Source organism: Caretta caretta, chromosome 20, assembly GCF_965140235.1.
Source record: "Caretta caretta isolate rCarCar2 chromosome 20, rCarCar1.hap1, whole genome shotgun sequence".
NCBI classification, from domain to species: Eukaryota; Metazoa; Chordata; order Testudines; family Cheloniidae; genus Caretta; species Caretta caretta.
The window spans coordinates 619,204-642,760 of NC_134225.1; the positions used below are offsets into that span (position 1 = coordinate 619,204).

Below are 23,557 nucleotides of genomic sequence, written 5' to 3' on the forward strand. Positions count from 1 at the left end.
TCGCCGCGCTGGACTCGTTGCTCAGCCCCCGCCCTGTCTCCCCTCACGAGCCGCCCCGCGGGGCCTCGCCTGCGGCCCCTTGGCGCTGCCCCGGAGCCCACGAGCCCCCGAACGGGGCACGCGGGAACGTAGCCGGGCGGCGCCTGCGTTCCCCACGGCTCGTTCCCGCGTGCCCCGGCCAGCGCAGCAGGGCGAGCCCTGTCCGCGCCCCGCATCCCGCCCGGCCTGGCCCTGGGGCCCGCGTCGCCTCGCCACACAGCTGCCGTACCCCGCGCCCCCTCGCCCCGCGTCGCCTGGGGTGTCCGTACCCCTCGCCCCGCGTCGCCTGGGGTGTCCGTGCCCCGCGCCCCCTCGCCCCGCGTCGCCTGGGGCGTCCGTGCCCCGCGTCACCTAGGGGGTCCGTGCCCCGCGCCCCCTCGCCCCGCGTCACCTGGGGTGTCCGTGCCCCGCGCCCCCTCGCCCCGCGTCGCCTCGCCACACAGCTGCCGTGCCTGCGCCCCCTCGCCCCGCGTCGCCTGGGGCGTTCGTGCCCCTCGCCCCGCGTCGCCTGGGGCGTCCGTGCCCCGCGTCACCTAGGGGGTCCGTGCCCCGCGCCCCCTCGCCCCGCGTCACCTGGGGTGTCCGTGCCCCGCGCCCCCTCGCCCCGCGTCGCCTCGCCACACAGCTGCCGTGCCTGCGCCCCCTCGCCCCGCGTCGCCTGGGGCGTTCGTGCCCCTCGCCCCGCGTCGCCTGGGGTGTCCGTACCCCTCGCCCCGCGTCGCCTGGGGGGTCCGTACCCCTCGCCCCGCGTCGCCTGGGGGGTCCGTGCCCCGCGCCCCCTCGCCCCGCGTCACCTAGGGGGTCCGTGCCCCTCGCCCCCTCGCCCCGCGTCGCCTAGGGGGTCCGTGCCCCTCGCCCCGCGTCACCTAGGGGGTCCGTGCCCCTCGCCCCGCGTCACCTAGGGGGTCCGTGCCCCTCGCCCCGCGTCACCTAGGGGGTCCGTGCCCCTCGCCCCCTCGCCCCGCGTCGCCTGGGGCGTCCGTGCCCCTCGCCCCGCGTCGCCTGGGGTGTCCGTACCCCTCGCCCACCTCACGCCCTGCGCCCCCTCGCCCCGCATCGCCTGTGGTGTCCGTACCCCTCGCCCATCTCACGCCCTGTGTCCCCTCACCCTGTGCCCCCTCGCACCAGCTTGTGATGCCCTGAATCGCCTGTAAGGTCGGCACACATTGCCCACCTCACGCCTGTGTCCCCTCGCACCAACTTGTGATGCCCTTAATCATCTATCGTGTACATACACATCGCCCACCTCACGCCCTGCATCCCCTCACCCTGTGTCCCCTCGCACCAGCTTGTGATGCCCTGTATTGCCTGAGAGGTAGGCATACATCGCCCACCTCACACCCTGCATCCCCTCGCACCAGCTTGTGATGCCCTGCATCGTCTCAGAGGTAGGCATACATCGCCCACCTCACACCCTGCATCCCCTCGCACCAGCTTGTGATGCCCTGCATCGTCTCAGAGGTAGGCACACATCGCCCACCTCACACCCTGCGTCCCCTCACACCAGCTTGTGATGCCCTGAATCGCCTATCGTGTACGAACACATCGCCCACCCCTCGCCCTGTGTCCCCTCATGCTGTGTCCCGTCGCACCAGCTTGTGATGCCCTGCATTGCCTATCTTGTACGTACGCATCGCTCACCTCACGTTCTGTGTCCCCTCACACCAGCTTCATGGTGCCCTGCATTGCTTATCGTGAACGTATGCATCACCCCCCCCTCGCCCTGCATCCCATCAGGCTTGCCTCACAGGGTCCCACCTCACCTTACACCCAGCTGTCTTGCCCACACCCTGTGTCCTCTTGCACCAGCTCTGTGATGCCCTGAGTTGCCTATAACATAGGTATGCATCGCCCACCTCATGCGCTGCGTCCCCTCACGCTGTGTTCCCTCACACCGGCTCTGTGATCCCCTGCATTGCCTATAATGTACACATGTATTGCTCGTGTGTCATTCATGCCCTGTATCCCCTCACTCCACCCTCATAAGCACTAAGAAAAGGAGTACTTGTGGCACCTTAGAGACTAACAAATTTATTTGAGCATAAGCTTTCGTGAGCTACAGCCCACTTCATCGGATGCATGCAGTGGAAAGTACAGTGGAGAGATTTATATACACAGAGAACATGAAACAATGGGTGTTACCACACACACTGTAAGGAGAAAAAAGAAGAGGAGTACTTGTGGCACCTTAGAGACTAACCAATTTATTTGAGCATAAGCTTTCCTGAGCTACAGCTCACTTCATCAAGTGATCACTTAAGGTGAGCTATTACCAGCAGGAGAGCAGGGGGGGAACCTTTTGTAGTGATAATCAAGGTGGGCCATTTCCAGTAGTTGACAAGAACATCTGAGGAACAGTGGGGGGTGGAGGGGGGGAATAAACATGGGGAAATAGTTTTACTTTGTGTAATGACCCATCCATTCCCAGTCTCTGTTCAAGCCTAAGTTAATTGTATCCAGTTTGCAAATTAATTCCAATTCAGCAGTCTCTCGTTGGAGTCTGTTTTTGAAGTTTTTTTGTTGAAGAATTGCAACTTTTAGGTCTGTAATCGAGTGACCAAAGAGATTGAAGTGTTCTCCAACTGGTTTTTGAATGTTATAATTCTTGATGTCTGATTTGTGTCCATTTATTCTTTTACATATGCGCTGCCCACATCTCTCACACACCCTGTATCCCATCCCGGCATTCTGCATTACCCATAATGTACACATGTGATGCCCACATCTCACCCACGCCCAACATCATCTCATACCAGCCTTTTGGGGCCCTATGTCACACCCAGCATATACCCACACCAACCATATCTCACAAGTTCCCTGTATCCCTTTCCCTGCCTCACAGGGCCCCACATCATCTGCAACGCAAGGTTACGCAGCCCATTTGTCCAGAATACTCCTCGCAGCCACCTTGTGGGGGCCTCATGTTGTCTCAGTGCAGACTCTCACTAGGCTCAACACGTGTCCATATTCCTCCCTTGCACTAGCCAGGAGTGACTCCATATTACTCCTCAGCACAGGCCTATTCTGGGCCCATCACACACAGGACCCATATCTCCCCACAGTGTCTTCAGTCATCAGACACATCTGATGTACACACCTTAATTTCATTGATGCTCTTACTACCTGTTACTTCAGGATGCAGGCCAGAGGCCAGCATTTCTGACACATTCCCAGTATCCTCACCATGTTAACCCCGCTTTAACATACAATGCAGGCCCACACTGGGCCTTTTAGGGAGAATAAACTTTCTGAAACCTCAATGTCCTCATCTGAAAGTATTAAGTATACATTATTTACTTGGAAGATTATAACAGGGAGAATTGGAGACTCACACTTTGGAGATCAGTTACATTAAGAGCATTACCAAGAAGAACCAATCAATCAGTGTCTACATTAATTTTGCGGGGCCAGTTCCTCCCCATATTATTTACTGATTTATATTAATTATTTGATAAAGTAATTTTTGTTGTCTAACAATAATTAATTCAATGGTAATTAAATGTTCAGTTATTCACTATTTAGTTTTCAGTATGCTTTCTCTGTATGTTGTTAACACCATGTTGGGGGGCGGGGGGGCTTGTTAATACTCTGTTCTTTTATATGTGAGTCCTTTATGCTCAATGTAACATAACCTTTTTTGTGGATCAGCCTTAACAAATATAGGTCTATAGATGACTAATAAGGGAAATGAAGTATCAAGGAAGCTTAAAATCCTAATGTAGTTCTTTCTGGGCCCACCTAAACATCTCTAGAATAATTGGTCTGTGTCTAGAGCTATATTTCCTGTTTCTCTAAACCAGAATTCCTGTTGCTTTCAGACACATGTGGTTGACTATTATTCAGAGATAAGGAAAATTACCCCTTTGTGGTTTGTGCAATTTACTTCTTGCCCCAAACTTGACAATATCTTGATTATGGCCTTTGTTCTTTTATTGTTCCCTTGAAGATGCTGTTCTCAGTGGGTGGTCCCCAGAGGTTTTGGTTGCCTCCTTGTTTTCTTGTGTTCCACCTGTCTGTTTCATCCATCTGTTCTCTCTCATCTTCTGCTTAGATCTGTAAGCTCCTTAGGGCAGAGACTGTCTCTGCTGTGTGTTTATACAGCACCTAGCACAATATATGTATATGAACCATACCTGATACCCCTAGGCACTACTGTAATACAAATAAATAATAATTAATTGAACACTCCTCTCCTACTTCCTGGCTTGCATTTGCAAGGATATCCTGTCATAGCCCATCTATCTTTTACTGATTTCAAGGAAACTGTAGATCAGCCTTCTTTTGGGTTCAAAAGATCAGCCTTCTTTTGTCACTGTCTGTTGGATGCCTGCTTTCTAGAAGCACCTAATATTCAAAAAAAGATAAGACTTTGATTAACTGCCCTTGCTTATGAAAAAGTTGTCTGTCAAGCTTACAGCTGGGAATTCAGGAATCTGTTTCCCTAAAACTTTCTTTACATATCTTCAATTTAATTTTGTAAAAGTTAAAGCTGCATAAAGTACCTTATTTATTTGTAGTTCATATACTGCAATTTACTTGAATCGCTTATGTAGAGTGACTTTGCATGCGCCTTACATTTTAAAAGAGCAGAAAAGCAAAACAAAGCTTTTTTTCTGGTTCTTTACCACCTATAAAAGTAATGCTTTATGCCTCGTTTGACACTTGTTACGGGCACTTTACAAACATGTGTTAGGAGAGAGTCCCTTCCCCAAAGAAGTTACAGTATAAACAGATGGGACAGACAAAAGGTAGAAGAAAGGAAGTAGTATTTATCCCCGTTCTACAGATGGGGAGTTGCGACAGGCGAAGTAACTTGCCCAAGGCACACAGAAAGTCTGCGACATAGTGGAAATTGAACTCAGGTCTCCTGAGTTCCAGTCCATTGCCTTAATCACAAGACCAACCTTACTTTTGTTTTAACCCCCGCCACACACACACACATCATGTAAAATAAATTTCAATATATAAATGCATATATCAAAATGTATACATTAACTTTAGAATATACATAGAATGTACACTTTAATGGGCATGCTTTATCTTTTGATTTGTGGGGTTAAGAGTGTAAGCAAATATTTGGAAATCTATCTATTCATCTGCCCCAGTTGTCATCTAGCTGCAGTGCAAAGGCCTTTTCGGTATTGCTGAAAGATATATTAACATTCTCATGTCATGTTTCTAACTAGACTCCCCAATCACCTTACCAAAAAGATTAAACTTTTTGGATACATTGACCCTGATGCTGCTGCTCTTGGTTTGTCAGATTTGTTGCCACTTACCCATGAACTATGAGGTCGTAGAAGTTATGATCCAGAATCACTCAGTGAAACTATGTGGCCCATGTTATACAGTATGTCAGATGAGGATCATAAAGGTCTCTTCTTGCAGTACAATCTACTAATCTGTTTTCCTGGTCAATGTCTTTTGTGTAATTGATCGTTTAAAAAGACTATAACTAGGAAAGCAGTTTCTCTGCCTTAGACACATTATTCTGACTAGTTGATGGATTGCTAAACTCTTTCTTAGCAACAGTAAATAGCATACTTCATATTATAGATTTCTCTGAATTAATAACAAGTAGGTCTCTAAAGAAAAGTTTGGTGCCTGCTATTAGTACATTAGCATAATGAGATTTATTTTAAAAAGGCTTTAATTTTCTCTAGTGGTTCTGTGGACTTTGTTTTCAGGTAGAATAAAATGTTTTCAGAGTAATAGCATAGTTTACTGGAGTTGTCAAGCTTTGGGAGAGGTTTTTTTGAGCGTTTAATTTCTTGGCTGATTTTTGACTATGCCTGCTAAGGACCCAATTATTCAAAGTGTTGAGCACTAGAGAGCTGCTGAGCAACCTTAACTTTCTTCTTTCAGGATTGAGCTCTGAGAGTTTTTCTCACTGCAGAAAGGTTGGTTCTTGTGTTGGAGATGCACTCAAAACAGAACAAAAATTTGAATTGATGTCATGCTAAGTTGCTGTCACTGTGACTTGTGATTTGATGTCAGTATCATAGAATCACAGAATATCAGGGTTGGAAGGGACCCCAGGAAGTCATCTAGTCCAACCCCCTGCTCAAAGCAGGACCGATCCCCAATTAAAGCATCCCAGCCAGGGCTTTGTCAAGCCTGATGTTAAAAATATCTAAGGAAGGAGATTCCACCACCTCCCTAGGTAACGCATTCCAGTGCTTCACCACCCTCCTAGTGAAAAAGTTTTTCCTAATATGCAACCTAAATCTCCCCCACTGCAACTTGAGACCATTTCTCCTTGTTCTGTCATCTGCTACCACTGAGAACAGTCTAGAGCCATCCTCTTTGGAACCCCCTTTCAGGTAGTTGAAAGCAGCTATCAAATCCCCCCTCATTCTTCTCTTCCGTAGACTAAACATCCCCAGTTCCCTCAGCCTCTCCTCATAAGTCATGTGTTCCAGTCCCCTAATCATTTTTGCTGCCCTCTGCTGGACTCTTTCCAATTTTTCCACATCCTTCTTGTAGTATGGGGCCCAGAACTGGACACAGTACTCCAGATGAGGCCTCACCAGTGTCGAATAGAGGGGAACGATCACGTCCCTCAATCTGCTGGCAATGTCCCTATGTATACATCCCAAAATGCCATTGGCCTTCTTGGCAACAAGGGCACGCTGTTGACTCATATCCAGCTTCTCGTCCACTGTAACCCCTAGATCCTTTTCTGCAGAACTGCTGCCGAGCCACTCGGTCCCTAGTCTGTAGCAGTGCATGGGATTCTTCCATCCTAAGTGCAGGACTCTGCACTTGTCCTTGTTGAACCTCATCAGATTTCTTTTGGCCCAGTCCTCTAATTTGTCTAGATCCCTCTGTATCCTATCCCTCCCCTCCAGCGTATCTACCTCTCCTCCCAGTTTAGTGTCATCTGCAAACTTGCTGAGGGTGCAGTCCAGGCCATCCTTCAGACCGTTAATGAAGATATTGAACAAAACTGGTCCCAGGACCAGCCTTGGAGCACTCCACTTGATACGGGCTGCTAACTAGATATGGAGCCATTGATCACTACCCGTTGAGCCCGACAATCTAGCCAGCTTCCTATCCACCTTATAGTGCATTCATCCAGCCCATACTTCTTTAACTTGCTGGCAAGAATACTGTGGGAGACCGTGTCAAAAGCTTTGCTAAAGTCAAGGAACAACACGTCCACTGCTTTCCTTTCATCCACAGAACCAGTTATCTCGTCACAGAAGGCAATTTAAGTGGAAGGCAATCAGTAGAATCCACCTGATTATAGCTAATTAATATACAAAACATCTTTTCACAGAGGTATCTTTTCTACTTTTCTGTCAGAAATTATATGTTATCTGTCAATTAATAGCAAAATAAACATACTAGGAAAATAGCTACTGTATGTGCATAGTATCTTAACTGTACATGTGCAACAACTTAGTATTTTAACATTCAATAAATAGGATAGCTTTTTAAATTTGAGACTAGAGATCATTTTTCTGTAAGGTCCATATTCTAGTTTATTTTTTAACTCGTGTTAGTCTCCTTAGTACAACTCAAAATTTGAAGGCAATTTCAGATTTTTCTGTATGGTAATTCAAACTGAGGAATCTGGTTAGTTGAATGGAATGATTTTTAGTGATCCTCAGGCTCAGGATAATAAATTGAACCTGCCTATAGTCAGCTGTAAAGCATCATCTATGCTGAAAATGAAACACTGTTTGAGAGCAGAATAGTTTTTTTTTTAAGTGATATGACTGGCCTATGTGAAGATTTAAACTGATTTCTAACAGTTTGGCAAAGACTGGCCTTTCAAAGCAAATCTATTCAGCACAGTGCTTAGAATACTGAGTCCTTACATTTAGACTGTAAAGGTCCTTCAGGCTGGTATGTGTGGTTTTTAATTTTTCTGTAAAACACCATTCCCGCCTACAGTGCTATAGAAATAATAAATAATTTGGAGTATTGGGAGACCCACGTCCTCTGGCTAATGGGAACTCTGTAATGACTCTGAACTGCCTATTTTCAGCTCTCCCTGTGCCATATAAAATTTTTCTTCATCCCAAAAGTATGTACTTTGGCTTCAGCTAAACGTATGTTTTGTTGTTGTTGCAAGTGGTCAGCGCAGTGCTGTTAAAAACTGAAGTACTTACAAATTTTCCGTTTCGGTACACTGATCTCTCTTTTCAGAGTAGCAGCCGTGTTAGTAAGTGAGCTGTAGCTCACGAAAGCTTATGCTCAAATAAATTGGTTAGTCTCTAAGGTGCCGCAAGTACTCCTTTTCTTTTTGATCTCTCTTTGGCTGAAAAGTTGTGTCATCCAAGATTAACTTGAACTTTCTCACCTCTGATAGCGTCTTCCTGAAAGCTGAATAGATAGAAATCACTCTGTGTAAAACGTTAGCATGCCTCCCATAGACAATACATACTTTTTCAGCTAAGTAGGTTACTTTTGAAAAATAGACGCTTGTAAAATTTTTGCACACTTAATTGTGCAATGCTGGATAGCATGTACTTCCTTACTGATTCATTGGATGACATAAGTGCTTCACATCTCTTTATTTACTTTGTGCATTCGAGAGTGATTTTCTGTTTAATCCGTTTCATTTTTTAATTACAGTCAGTTTCTCCTGTTCTTATTGTGACTCTTATGCAGCAACAGGAGAGAAAAACATTTTTAAAAATAAAAAAATGTGGTTGAAAACTACAGGAACTGCTGAGTACTTGGAGACTGGTGTCCTATCAGAAACTCCTTATTTTATTTTTTGCAGTTGAGTAAATTAGACAGTGTCCTGTTCACCAGTGATATTTGTCATATCTGAGTTGGCAAAAATACATAATATACATTTTTCCTTTGTAAGACTGTAGTTGATTTTCACCAGCTGTACCTTGTTTTCTTTTGTGTGCATTGTGTGACTCTAATAAACAAACTTGCATACTGCGTTTTTCAGTAATGCTGTTCTTTACCGTTGTAAGTAAATGTTATTTAAATTACTTCCGTTACCAATTTTGTCTCGTTTTAAAAATCTTTCTTTTAAATTTTCATGTACTGCAAAGCAACAGCTGCCGAGGAAAGAAAAATCACTGGGATTAAAACCCTGCCTTTCCTCCTGCACAGTAGCTGTTTTTGTTTTTGTTTGTTTTTTGCAAGCAGGGTAGTGTGAAATCGAGTAGCATGTCAATCTGGCTCCTCATCTGACTCTCACTGCTGCTGGTGCTATGGGGAAAACTACTGTGTAGGAGCATCAGCACCATGGTGATCTTAGCCAATGCTATAGGGGGTTTAGGTGGGGGTTTAAAAAAAAGTGGATGTATTGGAAGCAATGTACAGCTCTCACAGTCCCATTATTCTAAAGTGAAACCTCTATTTTGCTTGTATACTATAACAAATTTTAAAGAATCCTAATACCTTATTTTGAGGGGTACAGCTTCCAATCTCACTATATCATTAATCTTCCCAGTTTTCTCACTACAATACCATATTTTGCAACCTCCTTGAGGAGGAGTCTTCTTGACTTCAGAGTGACTCCTCACATAAGTAAGGATGGCAAGATCAGGCCCTGAGTCTTCATGTAAATTGACTTCTTGCCCTATGAGTATATGTCAAGCTGCAAGAGCTGTGGTTGATCGCAGTAGGGAAAAATCAATGACTCACATTTCCACAGAGAGAAATGTAGTTTCCAGTCTCATAGCAACTGTCCTTGCAACTGTTTCAACCCTTGTGTGACAAAATATTTAGCACTTACAGATCTTTTAATGTCTCATTCCAGTCCACCCCCTCACCCTAAATGTGTCTACATTTTACATTACACTAAATCTCCTGATTTATGGTTTTAACCTTAAAATTATGTCGATAATTAAATGTAAAAAGTGAAAATCTGAGAAGTTACCTTGACTTTATAATGAAAGGGTCTGGTTAATTTTATAGGGTCTTAAAATAATGACATCTTGGATCTGCTTATGTTTAATGTCTAAATACTAGCTATGCTGTTTACACTTAGGGAACAGCTGGATTTTAAATTCAAATTATTTAATTTTAACTGTTTTATGGTAATTATGGCTGGTGTCTTGGATAAACAGATTTTTAGAATCTGATATCTGTTAATTACTAATCTAGAGATGCAAACAAGTTAACTATTTAGAGCACACTGTTCTTTTAGTACATTAATACACATGCGTAGGGGTGATAACTTTAGTGTAGAAATTTTATAGGCAAATTTAACCCTTACCGACAACGGGTGCATCTGAACCAGTGCTGAAAATAGTTGAACTCCTAAAGTTGACAGAGTGAACCCATTTCAGAGTGTGTGATTGAGGATTTAGTGGGCTCTTGGACAGCACTCAGGGACAGGACTTTGGAGTGGTCTTCTTGGCTTTCACACTGATTCGCTCTGTGGGTTTGGGCAAGTTGCTAATGTGTTTGTGCTTCAGTGCCCCATTTCTAAAAAGGGGATAGTAACACTTAACTATGTCAAAGGCAGATCGTGAATCTGATTAAAGAACGTTTGAGTGCTTTGCTATCCTCTGATGAAAAGTGGTGTAGAAGTGCACAGTACTAATGTTAATTATGTCTGGGATTTTCATATAGGCATAAAGAAGTTAGGCACCCAAAGCCCGTTGAAAGTTGATGGAAGTTGGGCATCTAACGTCCTTTGAAAACCCCATCCTACGATTTTGAAAAGCATTGTTAATTGAATTAACCCCCTATTTTTCTTGTAGTTGATTATGGAAGAGGTGCACAAGAATACCGGTAACAGTGCAGCCACACCGCCACAAACAGCGTCCATACAAGGTACACCACTACAGGCAGCTCATCTCTCTCACATTGCTCAACAGGTAAACTTTTTGAACTAGTTAAGAGAATTTTTTTGTGTTCAAACTCTATTCTACAGTTTTATCAAACATTCAGGGAGAATAAGAACCTGGAAATAGGGTGGCAGAAGTGTACAGTTTGTTTTTTAATTGACCCCACAAAATTAATTTCTTGGCTTGGATTCAAAATATCTAAATGTATCTGATATTAGTACAGTGCAGCACATTTGGCTCTCATTCTTGTTAAATTTTAGATCCTTTGCAATATTCACTCAGCCTGACAAATGGGAGTAGCTGAGCACTTGCAGCTCTCTTTGACAGCAGTCGTTGACGCTCAGCATCTCTGAAACACTTTCTTTTAAGCCATTTGGAATTGAGTAAATGAGTTAATTTTACAAAATAAAACGTACGTTGGAGATTTTTCTGTGAACAAGCTCCAGTGAACTCTGCTAAAGAACACTTAATTTGGGGAAAAAAACCATACTGATGCTTTGGAAATGTTTGTTATCTTTGTTTTTGATGAAAAACATTTAATGAGGGAACCACATTTTTCAAGTTCAAAAGCGAATCGTTCAGGATGCAGCCACTTTAAGATTGTTGAATCTGCAAAATGAGTTTTCCTAGAGAATGTCTGCTCTCACTGTCCTTCTGTCCCTTTTCTGAGCTGTGCAAAATAATACTTTGGTAGATGATCCAGAGTTTGCCCCATGTAGGGAGTTCAGTTTTTAATGTAAAATTTAGCTACAGTTTCGTCATAATTGCTTGAAGCAATAACTGGATAGTGAAGGTGAACAAACATCCTGTTGTTTGATTACAGTCTAATTCTACAAAATATTTGTTTTCATTTGGCATGGGGTTGCCAAAAAAGTTAGTTTGTTTTGTGACACCAAAGTAAGTTTTGATTATGTAAGAACTTAGCTATTCGACTTTTATTAATATTTTTGTATATATAGGTTTTAATAATTCATCTTTTCTAAAGTAAATATCTTCTATTCCAGATTAAGAGAAGTAGTGCAGAATTTAGGGGAGGAAACTGGTGATTTAACTTTGCACTTATTTGTACAGCTTTAGTAAATTTAAAAGTGCAAAGGCTCATTTGAGTTCAAAGTCATGAGTATAAACTTATCAGAATGTTAAAATTGTTGTATACGGAGATCACATTAACAGAAATTAGGTTCTGCTTATTCATCTTAGATTTAAGATAAAGCAATAACTGAGATTTTAATAATAAATATTGAAGACCAGATGTCTTAAGTCTTATATTGACAAAGGTCAGAAACCTTATTCTATAAAACTCTAAAATATATGCTGAATAATGCAATCAAATTGCCATAAAGAATGAGTGCTTGTTTGTCTCCTCGATGGTATCTTTAAATTCTAGCTACAGAGTTCTGTATAGTTCACCAGACCGCAAACTGAGCAGCACTGTGTTGTTTTCCTGGAATTTATCAGAGTGACAGCGATTGTTAGTGGAAGCCAGTTTCAACAACTTCTCTGACACCCTCCCTGTTCCACATGTATACATTGTTGGTGTAATTTTCAAGTCCTCTCTCTCTCCCCTCCATGTTACTGATGTTACTTAATCCTGCCAGATTTTCCAGTACACTCTCTCCAGAATCCATCACTTCTTCATGCTCATCAGTAAAATCCTAGCCATGCCTTGTTAGTCTCGCATCTTGATACAACAACACTCCTTTCTCTGACTTCTCACTTGTCTCCAGACCATAATTCAGCTGCAAAAATAATCTACTTTGCCTGACCATGCTCAGATCCTCCTTTCTTTTGCCTTCTGCATTGAATTCTATCTCCTCCTTGCTTTCCAGGCCCTGTAAAATTTGGCTCCTCTGCTGTTGTTTCTTTTTGCTCACCCTGAGGTGCCTGTCTAACTGTCCCACTGTGTGTTGAATCCCTCCCTGAATTGGTCCAGCACGCCTCCATATTTACCTCCTTCAAAATACACTTCTAGTAGAAGGCCATTGAGCCATAGCCCTCCCCTGTTTACAAGAAAAAAACCCTCAAAATGCACACATTAATTCACCCATGCTATTGCATTATCTTGTTGTTGTTCTGGTCCATTCTGGCCCTCTGCTCAACTTTTATCTCACCCCTCTTGTTAATTTAATCTAATTTAAGGTCTGTTCTTGTGAAGTGCTGATTTTTCTGAACATCCGTGGATTTAAGTAGGAATTGAGGGTGCCCAGCATTTTATACAATCTGTCTTCTATTTGTCTAATTTAATACACCCATTACGATGGAATTAAAACTTAAATAATAGGGCTTTGTCGTTATCTGTAAAGTGCCATGCACATATTATGGAGCTATACATATATAAGAAAATCATTCTCAGTGGAGGGCTCAGTGTTAATTTGGAAAAGTCTGCTTTACTACGTGAGGCATAACATTTTGTTACACATATTGCTAAAGCATTTGGCTTTCTCTCTAACCGAAGGCAAGTCAGTGACTGGTTTAGACTTTTTCATATGCAGCAGTGTATCAGAAAAACAGATTTAATTTTTAAAGACTTATTTTATGTCTCAACTTAAAACAAGCCTCTGTTAATGCCCATTCTCCACTAATTGTCATAGGCTTATCTGCATTTTCTAACTACATGGTACAAAGCATACATCTAATTTTGTTAATAAATTTTATATTTGTTTTAGATGTCTCTAAGAGGTCCTACTCCGTTGCCAGTTGTACAGCTTCCTGGAGAGCAAGTACAGGTCCAGGGAGTCATTCAGACAGCTCAGTCCTCTGTAATCCACTCACCCCAGGTGCAAACAGTGCAGGTAAAAAAAAAAACAGTAGGTTTTTTTTAACATACATGAAAAGACTTGTAAAGTCTTATCTGATTGATCTGAACCTACCACAGTGCAGCCTCGCTGGCACCATTAGTAAAGTGTCTGTGAATTTTTCTAATGTAGGGATGACATCTAGGAAGCCAATTTGTAAATCCAAGCCCGAAAAATTTTTATTTTTAGGTACATCATTTTTATTTAATCACTGTTTAGATATTTCATGTTTTATATTGCTCAGAGGTGCCCTTAGAGTTAAGATTGCATTTTAAAACCCTATCTTAGGGTGTTATAATTTATATATAAAGATTTGATTGGAGCTGAAACTTTACGTATATAAGATCTCTGTCCACAGGCTACTGTTTATTTATTTATTTATTTTTATAAAAATGTTGGACTTCTCAGATATTTTTGTGTGCTCCTTATAATTTATAACGCTTCAAATTGATTAACGAAAATAATGTGTGAACTAGTTGCTTTTGATGTTTTGACAATTAGTGTATATGTAATTATTTGTTACATAGTTATATTCCTAGTTAGCAAAATATATATCCTGACATGTGGCTATGTTTTATAATTATATAATATAGATAGATAGATATAGGAGCCCCATATTGAGGTGTCCTGAAGTTTTTTAATTAATAAGAATAAAAATAGTGCAGTGGCAATAGATAGGTATGACAGAGACTAGATTTGGGGGAATACTGGCCAGATTACCAAGTTTATTTCCGAATCTTCACAGATTGCAGTGAGATCTTTAAATTGCACTACAGATGGACAGAAAGAACCTCTGGTTATTGTCTTTTTTGAAGAAAAGCACTGCTTACAGTTCATCATCCCATGTACTTTAATATCCAAATTAGAAATGAACCAAAACAATCCAGGGGTTAAGATGTGGGTCAAGTCAGCAGACGTGAGTGGTGGTTCTTCTTTGTTGAGTGCCAACAGTATATCTATGCTGCACAGAATATAACATAAGACCTAGTTCTGCCCTAAGGGACCCGGATCTGCTTACTCACTCACTGATTTTGAACAAGTCATTTAATTGGTTTGTGCCTCAATTTCCCCATCTGCTTTTAACAAACACAGTAGGTTTGCGTAATGGAGAATTTAGCTATCTTCACAAAGCATTTTGGTGAACTTCATGGCCTTCTAGAGACAAAAGAAACATGAGCAACTTTCTCTAAATGTTGATAGCAAACCCCTCTTTGCTGCGACAGCTAACTAAAAAGTACTTTCCTCAGAGTTACACACGTTCCTGCTGACCTTATGTTGCTGGTACAGAGATAAGTACAAATAAAGGAGCTTTGTTTGCTTGTGTTTAATTGGGATCATCAGATTAAAAATTGACACTTGGCAACTGGAAAAGGCTACAAATGGAATAAAAAGAAAATTACAGATGATAACGTCATAAAATAAATACTGTTAAGTCCATTTGAGTAGTCTGTACAAATATTCTTGCCTATTTCTTCCATGATATGCTACTGCTTCTTTAAATGTGTTCATTGTCTTCAGTTGACTCTAATTATAAATACAGTACTCTGAGCAACCAAAATACAAAACTCCACACAGTCAATTTTTATTATTTGAAATTTCTTTTAAAACCCTCCTCCCTTCTTTTTCTTAAGTGGGGCTCCTTCTCCCATTCTCACCGTAACCATGTTTCTTTAAGTGAGGGTTGGTCACCCTTGTCCTCTGGTGTCCTATTCCTAAAACTCACTAGCTTGTGCCAGCATTGTAATATTCGTGCTCTGGTTGGTAGCGATAACTAAGGCTACGTTTTAGTCACAGCCTGTGACCTGTCTATGACTTTTATTAAAAATACCCATGTTTTTTATTAAAAATACCCAGGTGCCCTGAAGGAGCCATTCTGGCGGCACTGCAGGTGCTGGGGGAGGTGGCTGGGCCGCAGTGTGCGGCCTGGGACCCCCACCGGCGGGGGGCCTGGGCCCGCGGCCTGGGACCACCGCTGGTGCTTTGGGGGAGGGTTGGCAGGGCTGGCAGGAGCTTCCTAACTGGCTCCACGTTCCTTCAGCTCCTAGGCACTAGCACCAGCTGTGCAGCTCCCATTGGATGGGAACCACAGCCAATGGGAGCTGTGGGGGTGGGGCCTGCAGGCGCAGAGCCCCCTGCCCCCTCTGCTGCCTAGCAGTTGCAGGGCCATGCCAGTGGGAGCCGGGGATCCCCCCACCCTGAGGTAAGCATTCCCCCCCCGGCACCTTCTGCCCCTAGCTATGAGCCCCCTCCCACACACCCAAACTGCTGCTGCTGGCCAGGGGCTGCCCGGCTCGGGCACCAACCACTGCAGAAGTCACGGAGGTCATAGAAAGTCACGGAATCCATGACCTCCGTGACAGACTGACAGCCTTAGCAATAATGTATAAGCTTCCTCCAACACTGCTATGTGTGAAAGAAAGCATAGGATCAAATGAAGTAAAAATCTTCAGTGAACTTAATTGTAGCATAGAATCTCTATGGATAGTAATTCCATGCTCCAATAATAATATAGCAGTAGGGATATATTACCGACCACCTGACCAGGATGGTGATAGTGACTGAGGGAGATTAGAGAGGCTATGCAAATTAAAAACTCAATAATAATGGGGGATTTCAACTATCCCTGTATTGATTGGGTACATGTCACCTCAGGACGGGATGCAGAGATAAAGGGCTTAGCTACACTTGTGAGTTAGAGCGCATTAAAGCAGCCCCGGGCACCCTAGCTTGCTACCCGTCCACACTGGCAAGGCACGTAGAGCGCTCTGACTCCACGGCTAGAGTGCTCCTGGTACTCCACCTCGGCGAGAAAATTAACACTTTTTAAGAGCCTCCAGAAACATCCCATAATTCCCTTAAATCAAGTGGCCACTCTTCTTATGTTTTGAACTCCGCTGTAGGAATGCGGATATGCCCTTTGAAAGCTCCATTTCTGACAGCTGGCTTGCTTATCTGCTCTGAGACAAAGCAACCATTACTGTGGATTGCCGTGTGTGTGAGAGAGAGGCAGGGAGGAGCGGAGGTCTGCTGCTGTCTGAACTTACAAGACAGCATGCTGACATGCTCTCAGCCCCCCCAAAAACCCACTCTCATTCCCCCTACATACAAACAACACACTCCCTGTCACAGTCCACCCCCCCCCATTTGAAAAGCACATTGCAGCCACTTGCATGCTGGGATTGCTACCACAATGCACTGCTCTCTGTGGCCGTTGCAAGAGCTGCTAATGTGGCCACGCCAGTGCGCTTGTAGCTGTCAGTGTGGATAGATTGCAGTGCTTTTCCTACTGCGCTCTACGAAGCCTGGTTTAAGTCAAAGCGCTCTACACATGCAAGTGTAGCCATGCCCAAAGTTTCTTGACACCTTAAATGCCTGCTTCTTGGAGTAGCTAGTTCTGGAACCCACAAGAGGAGAGGCAATTCTTGATTTAGTCCTAGGTGGAGCACAGCATCTGGTCCAAGAGGTGAATGTAGCTGGATTGCTTGGTAGTAGTGACCATAAGATAATTAAATTTAACATCCCTGTGGCAGGGAAAACACCACAGCAGCCCAACAAGGTAGCATTTAATTTCAGAAAGGGGGACTACACAAAAATGAGGAAATTAGTTAAACAGAAATTAAGAGGTACAGTGCCAAAAGTGAAATCCCTGCAAGCTGCTTGGAAACTTTTTAAAGACACCGTAATAGAGGCTCAACTTAAATAAGCTTAGAGAACCGAAAAAGTGCTACTATGGCTAAACAACAAAGTAAAAGAAGCAGTGAGAGGCAAAATGGCAACCTTTAAAAAGTGGAAATTAAATCCCAGTGAGCAAAATAGAAAGGAGCATAAACTCTGGGAAATGAAGTGTAAAAATATAATTGGGAAGGCCAAAAAAATTTTTAAGAACTGCTAGCCAAAGACTAAAAGTAATAGCAAAACATTTTTTTAAGGGTATCAGAAGCAGGAAGCCTGCTAAACAACCAGTGGGGCCACTGGACGATCAAGATGCTTAAGGAGTACTCAAGGACATTAAGGCCATTGTGGAAAAACTAAATGAATTCTTTGCTTCGGTCTTCAAAGCTGAGGATGTGAGGGAGATTTCCCAGACCTCAGCCATTCTTTTTAGGTGACAAATCTGAGGACCTGTCCCAGATTGAGGTGCCATTAGAGGAGGTTTTGGAACAAATTGACAAAACTAAACAGTAATAAGTCACCAGGACCAGATAGTATTCACAGAAGAGTTCTGAAGGAACTCAAATATGAAATTGCAGAACTACTAACTGTGGGATGTAACCTAATGCTTAAATCATTGTCTGTACCAGTTGTCTGGAGGATATCTAATATAATGCCATTTTTAAAAAAGTTTCCAGAAGCAATCCTGGCAATTACAGGCCAGTAAGCATAACTTCAGTACCAGGTAAATTGGTTGAAACTAAAGTAAAGAACAAAATTATGAGACATATAGATGAACATAATTTGTTGGGGAAGAATCAACATGGTTTTTGTAAAGGGAAATCATGCCTCACCAATCTCCTAGAATTATTTGAGGGGGTCAACAAGCATGTGGTATAGGGGGATCCAGTAGATGTAGTGTACTTAGATTTTCAGAAAGCCTTTGACAAGGTCCCTCACCAAAGGCTCTTAAGCAAAGTTAGCCGTCATGGGATAAGAGGGAAGGTCCTCTCATGGATCGGTAACTGGTTAAAAGATAGGAAACAAAGGGTAGGAATAAATGGTCAGTTTTGAAAATGAAGAGAGGTAAATAGTGGTATCTCCCAGGGGTCTGTACTGGGACTATTCAACATATTCATAAATGATCTGGAAAAAGGGGTAAACAGTGAGGTGGTAAAATTTGCAGATGATAAAAAACTACTCAAGATAGTTAAGTCCCAAGCAGACTGCAAAGAGCTACAAAGGAATCTCACAAAACCGGGTGACTGGGCAACAAAATGGCAGATGAAATTCAATGTTGATAAATGCAAAGTAATGCACATTGGAAAACACAATCCAATAATCCCATAATCCCCTAAATTAGCTGTTACTACTACTCAAGAAAGAGATATTGGAGTCATCATGGATAGTTCTCTGAAAACATCCACTCAATGTGCAGAGGCAGTCAAAAAAGCGAATAGAATGTTGAGAATCATTAAGAAAGGGATAGATAATAGGACAGAAAATATCATATTGCCTCTGTATAAATCCATGGTACGCCCACATCTTGAATGCTGCGTGCAGATGTGGTCGCCCCATCTCAAAACAGAAATATTGAAATTGGAAAAGATTCAGAAAAGGGCAACAAAAATGATAAGGGGTATGGAACGGCTTCCATGTGAGGAGAAGTTAATAAGACTGGGATTTTTCAGCTTGGAAAAGAAATGATTAAGGGGGAGATATATGACACTCTTCATGTTGCTTCTGAACTTGAGTTCCAGGAGTCAGACCTAACATTATAGTATTTTTATGAAAGCCTTAAGCATTTTTACATGGTTGACAGTGCTGTTAGTAGCTTCCTGGGTTGATTGGTTCTACAGCATAGAACAGTTTGCGTGAAGTAATTGAAAGTTTTCAGATATTAATGTTATAAACCTTTTCCTGGGATATATTGATGTAAGGAACTAATAAAGGTGCATCCTTGTGTGGATGACTATAAACTGGTTTGCAGTAGTGAGTTCACATTTGCTTTCTCATGCTGGAGTAAGGATTACATAAGAACAGAAGGGTAGCCATATGGATCAGGCCAGTGGTTCATCTAGCCCAGTATCCTGTCTCTGACAGCGGCCAGTATTAGAGCTTTAGGAAGAGTGTACAGAATAGGGCAGTTTTGCAGTGATCCATCCCTGTCTTCTGGCAGTCAAAGGGTTACGGTCGACCCTACCATGGGATTGCATCCCTGACCATCTTGGTTAATAGTCATTGATAGACCTATCCTCCATTAATTTTTTTTTAAATATATTTTATCTATTTTGCAACTTATGTATAAAGCAGGCAATCAATCGGGTATCGAAGATTGATGCTTAGCATTAAAAAGGCTTGCACTGATGTGCTTGTCACCTTGAGCTGTTGTATAGTCTAGTTCACCCAGCTCACTTGCTCTGTGCACGGATAGAGACAGAGAATATATAAAGATGCATATTTGACATTTTATTGTTGCTTTCTTGAGGCTTATAGCAGTGAAATTTCAGAGTAACAGCCGTGTTAGTCTGTATTCGCAAAAAGAAAAGGAGTACTTGTGGCACCTTAGAGACTAACCAATTTATTTGAGCATAAAGCTTATGCTCAAATAAATTGGTTAGTCTCTAAGGTTCCACAAGTACTCCTTTTCTTTTAGCAGTGAAATTATATCTCAGGAAAATTCATGGCAAAGGAGTTTATACATAGACTATTCTGATGTCTGTTTGTTCAATAGACTTCACAAAACTTTTTCCATAAATAAAAGAATGCCTGCTATCATGGAGACTCCAGAGAATTACTTGATTTTGCTTTTTCTGCCTGTCTCTTGCACAGTCTTCAGTAGAGACAGAACCAAGCCACAAATTTCCAGTGTTGATTTTGAACATCCCAGAGTTTGGGGGAGTTCAGATCAGGGAGTTTGGTTCATGTCCATCTTTAGTTTTTAAAGTAATTGTATTCTGGCTTCTGTTAAATGTCTTCCTAGTTTGTGCTCCTTAACTGTGGCAGTCTCTAAGAATTGCTCATCTTGTTGTAAAGATGTTTGGTAGAGAAATGTGAACTGTCTTGGGTACTTTTGTAGTGTACAGCACAGTGACATGGGATATGCTTTTTAGGTATCTTCTTTGTCAGAGAGTGAGGATTCTCAGGATTCATCAGATAGCATAGGTTCTTCGCAGAAGACCCGCGGTATCTTAGCACGGCGACCGTCTTACCGGTGAGTATCTTTGTGACATTCCCCAGGGTACAATCTGGACTTCCAAACAGCTGTTTCCCCGTAACTCTGTAGCCCGGGATGCCTCGTGCACTGCTTTGCTGGTGAACAACCACCTCAGGTTCTGCTCACACGCAGCCTCCTGCATGTAACTTGCTCCCAGCTACACAGTATTGAGTGCTATTAGCTAGCCACTCATAAATTACTTACAGGGAGACACCTGCATTTCCCCAGTCCCAGCCTTGTTCCTCAGAAACGTGTGTCTTACACTGCTCAGTATTCTCCTGGACAGTGTAAACTCATAGTACATCTGTCATTCCAACACTGGGTAATGATTATGCACCAGCCTTGTTGTCCTAAGTAGAGATTCCCAAACACTTCAATCCAAACACGCTTGTTTAGATAAAACAATAAAACAAGTCTATTAAATAGGGAAAGATACATGTTAAGAGATTTCAAGTGGTAAGTCATAAAAGTCAGAATTGATTACAAAAGAAATAAAAAGATAAAACTGCAAGCAAACACCTAAATGAAGAGAGGGGTGATGTGGAGGTCATTGGCTCTTATTTTTATACCCTCCTCCTTTCTTTGAGGATTACCTCCCTTCCCGGGTTTAGACAAACAGTCCCCTGTGTATGTGAGATTCGAACCATCTCTGGGATGAAATGTAAATGTCTTGTTTATAGCTTCTCCCCTGCTGCTGGATGTCCAATTAAGCTGGTAATGGCCCTTTAGCACCTTGCTGCCATGATAGTGTCTCTGTCTCGGAGAAATTGGTTTGTGGGTATTACCTAGAACTATAACATATTTCAGTAACAATCATTTAGCAAAATCTCAAAATTGTACATGCAGTGATGTTACACACATTTCAACAGGATAATATTCAGCAGGTTGAGTTTTCAGATGATACCCCACAAGGCATACTTTGTTCAAAATATATCATAATCATATAAAAGTGGTGAACTTGGGGTACAGGGTGTCTCAACCTTACAGAAATTTATACTGTATTTTTTATTAGAAACTTTTAAAAACACTAACAAAAATCACAGCTTCCATCAGTTATCTCTACATATTTCATCAGCCTTCTGAATTATTTTTTTATTCCCCTAAAATATGTATTGGATCTGCTTATACAAAAGTTATTTCTGCTTTTGGTGATACACAATAAACTGAATTAACTATTTAGATTTTATTTTTCCATAGTGAAGAATTTTAAGTGAAAGCTAATAGCAAAACTAATGTTTTCTAACAGACTGGGCTAAATTCACTGCTGGTGTAAGAGAGTGATTATTTTTTATACATAGAACATCTCTATGTGTTTGCTGTTGAAGCATAGATGTTTAGTGAGTTTAATTCTGTTGTGTGGAATCAGCTAAAGACCTGATTTTTGAAGCCAGTGTTCAACCAAAGCTCTCATTGACTATAAAGGGAGTTTTGCTTAAATAAGGACTGCAGGATCAGACTCCAGGATGATGATATATAGTGAAAAGTTGTTTTATCACTTTAACCATACTAGTTGTTGCCATTTTATTGAAAAGAGGAACTGAGTAAAACACTGTTATGTTTTCAAATGACATACAGTATAATTCCAGTTATCCAAAAATTCTAGTTATCCAATTCCACAGTGTAGCCCTATTTTAGTTAATAGCACTTCCTTTTATCTGAATGCTTGGTTATTTCCAAGGTTCTGATGTTCCCTAGGTCATCTGGCTAAATGGGAGTGTTCTGTACTTTTCAAAGTGATACACCAAGAAATAAAAACATAATGCATCTTAAACTTTTATAGTTTTTACATGGATATTCTGAAAAAATTACAAATTAAAGCTTGCGAAGTTACCCCAAGGTCCCAAGGAGGGGCAGTTATTCATACCTCCACCGGTGCTTCTCATTTTTTATTTTTTTACCCCCATTCTCTCTTCTATTTTCCTCTTAAATTAAATACCAAAATAAACTGTTTACATTAAACTATTTTTTTTTCAGTTCCGCACACAAAAAAGTCAGAGTGAAAAAAGAATGGTCAACAATTCTCACTTGAACACTTTATGGGAAAATACTAGGTGTGCACATAATTTAGGCGGAAGCGATACATAGCAGTGAGAGCATGGGATTGGAAGTCAAGAATTCTGCTTTCCTGTTGGACGGCCGCTAACTCGTTATGTGACCTTGGAGAAGATGTATAAACTCTCTGTGCCTCCATTTCTTCTTCTGTTAAATGGGGAGCTTTTATTCTCATAGGGTATTGTGAGCTATATAGTGCACTAGGCGTTTGAAGAGCTGTACAAGAGTTAAGTATTTTTATTAAAAAGTTTTGAGATCCTTCGATGAAATGCACTATATAAGTGAAAAGTATTATTTTGTATCACAGAGCAAAAAACCTTAATGAATAAAAAAAAATTCCTAAAGCATCCCACTTGTTTCCATTTTATTCTAACAACAACAAAAATTGACAAATTGATTTTGATTAGAGTTAGAGAGAGACATAAATCCACAGTTATTGTGAGAATCAGAGCATGAGGTTTTAAACTAGGAAGAACACTAACAGGCAAGTTATAAACCCCTGGAAAATGTTTATGGTGGAAACTCTGATGCACTCATTACTGAAGTGATGCAGCTGTACTTGCTAGAAACAATACAGAAAATCTGACCTATGCACAAGTGCGTTTTATTTTGTCAAGCTGATTGGAAAGAAAAAAATTGCTTGAACCATTTTAAAACATCTATGTATGGGTTTCCAGCACAATGTTTTACTACCGGTTATTACAATGTATTGTAAGTTATGAAAATTGTCACTACAGAGGGCTTATTTCTAAAACATTTAAGGTTTTTAGAAGACAGTGATTGAAAATCTTACATTGCACTTGCATATGCAAGTGGTTTAATACTGGTAGCTGCACTGAATCACTCTTTGTAAGTAAAGTGGTTCAGATTTTTGAATGAGGAACAAGAAATAAGAAACTTGACTACAGAAATACGATTACTTGAAGTTTAGAGAAGGGAATTCCTTTATGCAATTTTTATTTCAAACTTTGCCTGCTTATTTACAGTCTTTATTACAAAAGTGTGATAGTTCTATTGATAATATATTTTAT

The 23,557-nt window shown here is 41.8% G+C and overlaps 1 protein-coding gene across 1 annotated transcript in view; it reads left to right on the plus strand.

Annotated features, from left to right (window-relative positions):
* Nucleotides 1-23,557, plus strand: part of ATF1 (activating transcription factor 1) — a 32,919-nt gene that overhangs the window by 356 nt on the left and 9,006 nt on the right. The window contains exons 2-4 of the mRNA XM_048831676.2: nt 10,725-10,841; nt 13,478-13,603; nt 20,371-20,471. Of these exons, the coding sequence (XP_048687633.1) occupies nt 10,731-10,841; nt 13,478-13,603; nt 20,371-20,471 (338 nt within the window). The 5' untranslated portion in view covers nt 10,725-10,730. The remainder of the gene's footprint in view (nt 1-10,724; nt 10,842-13,477; nt 13,604-20,370; nt 20,472-23,557) is intronic.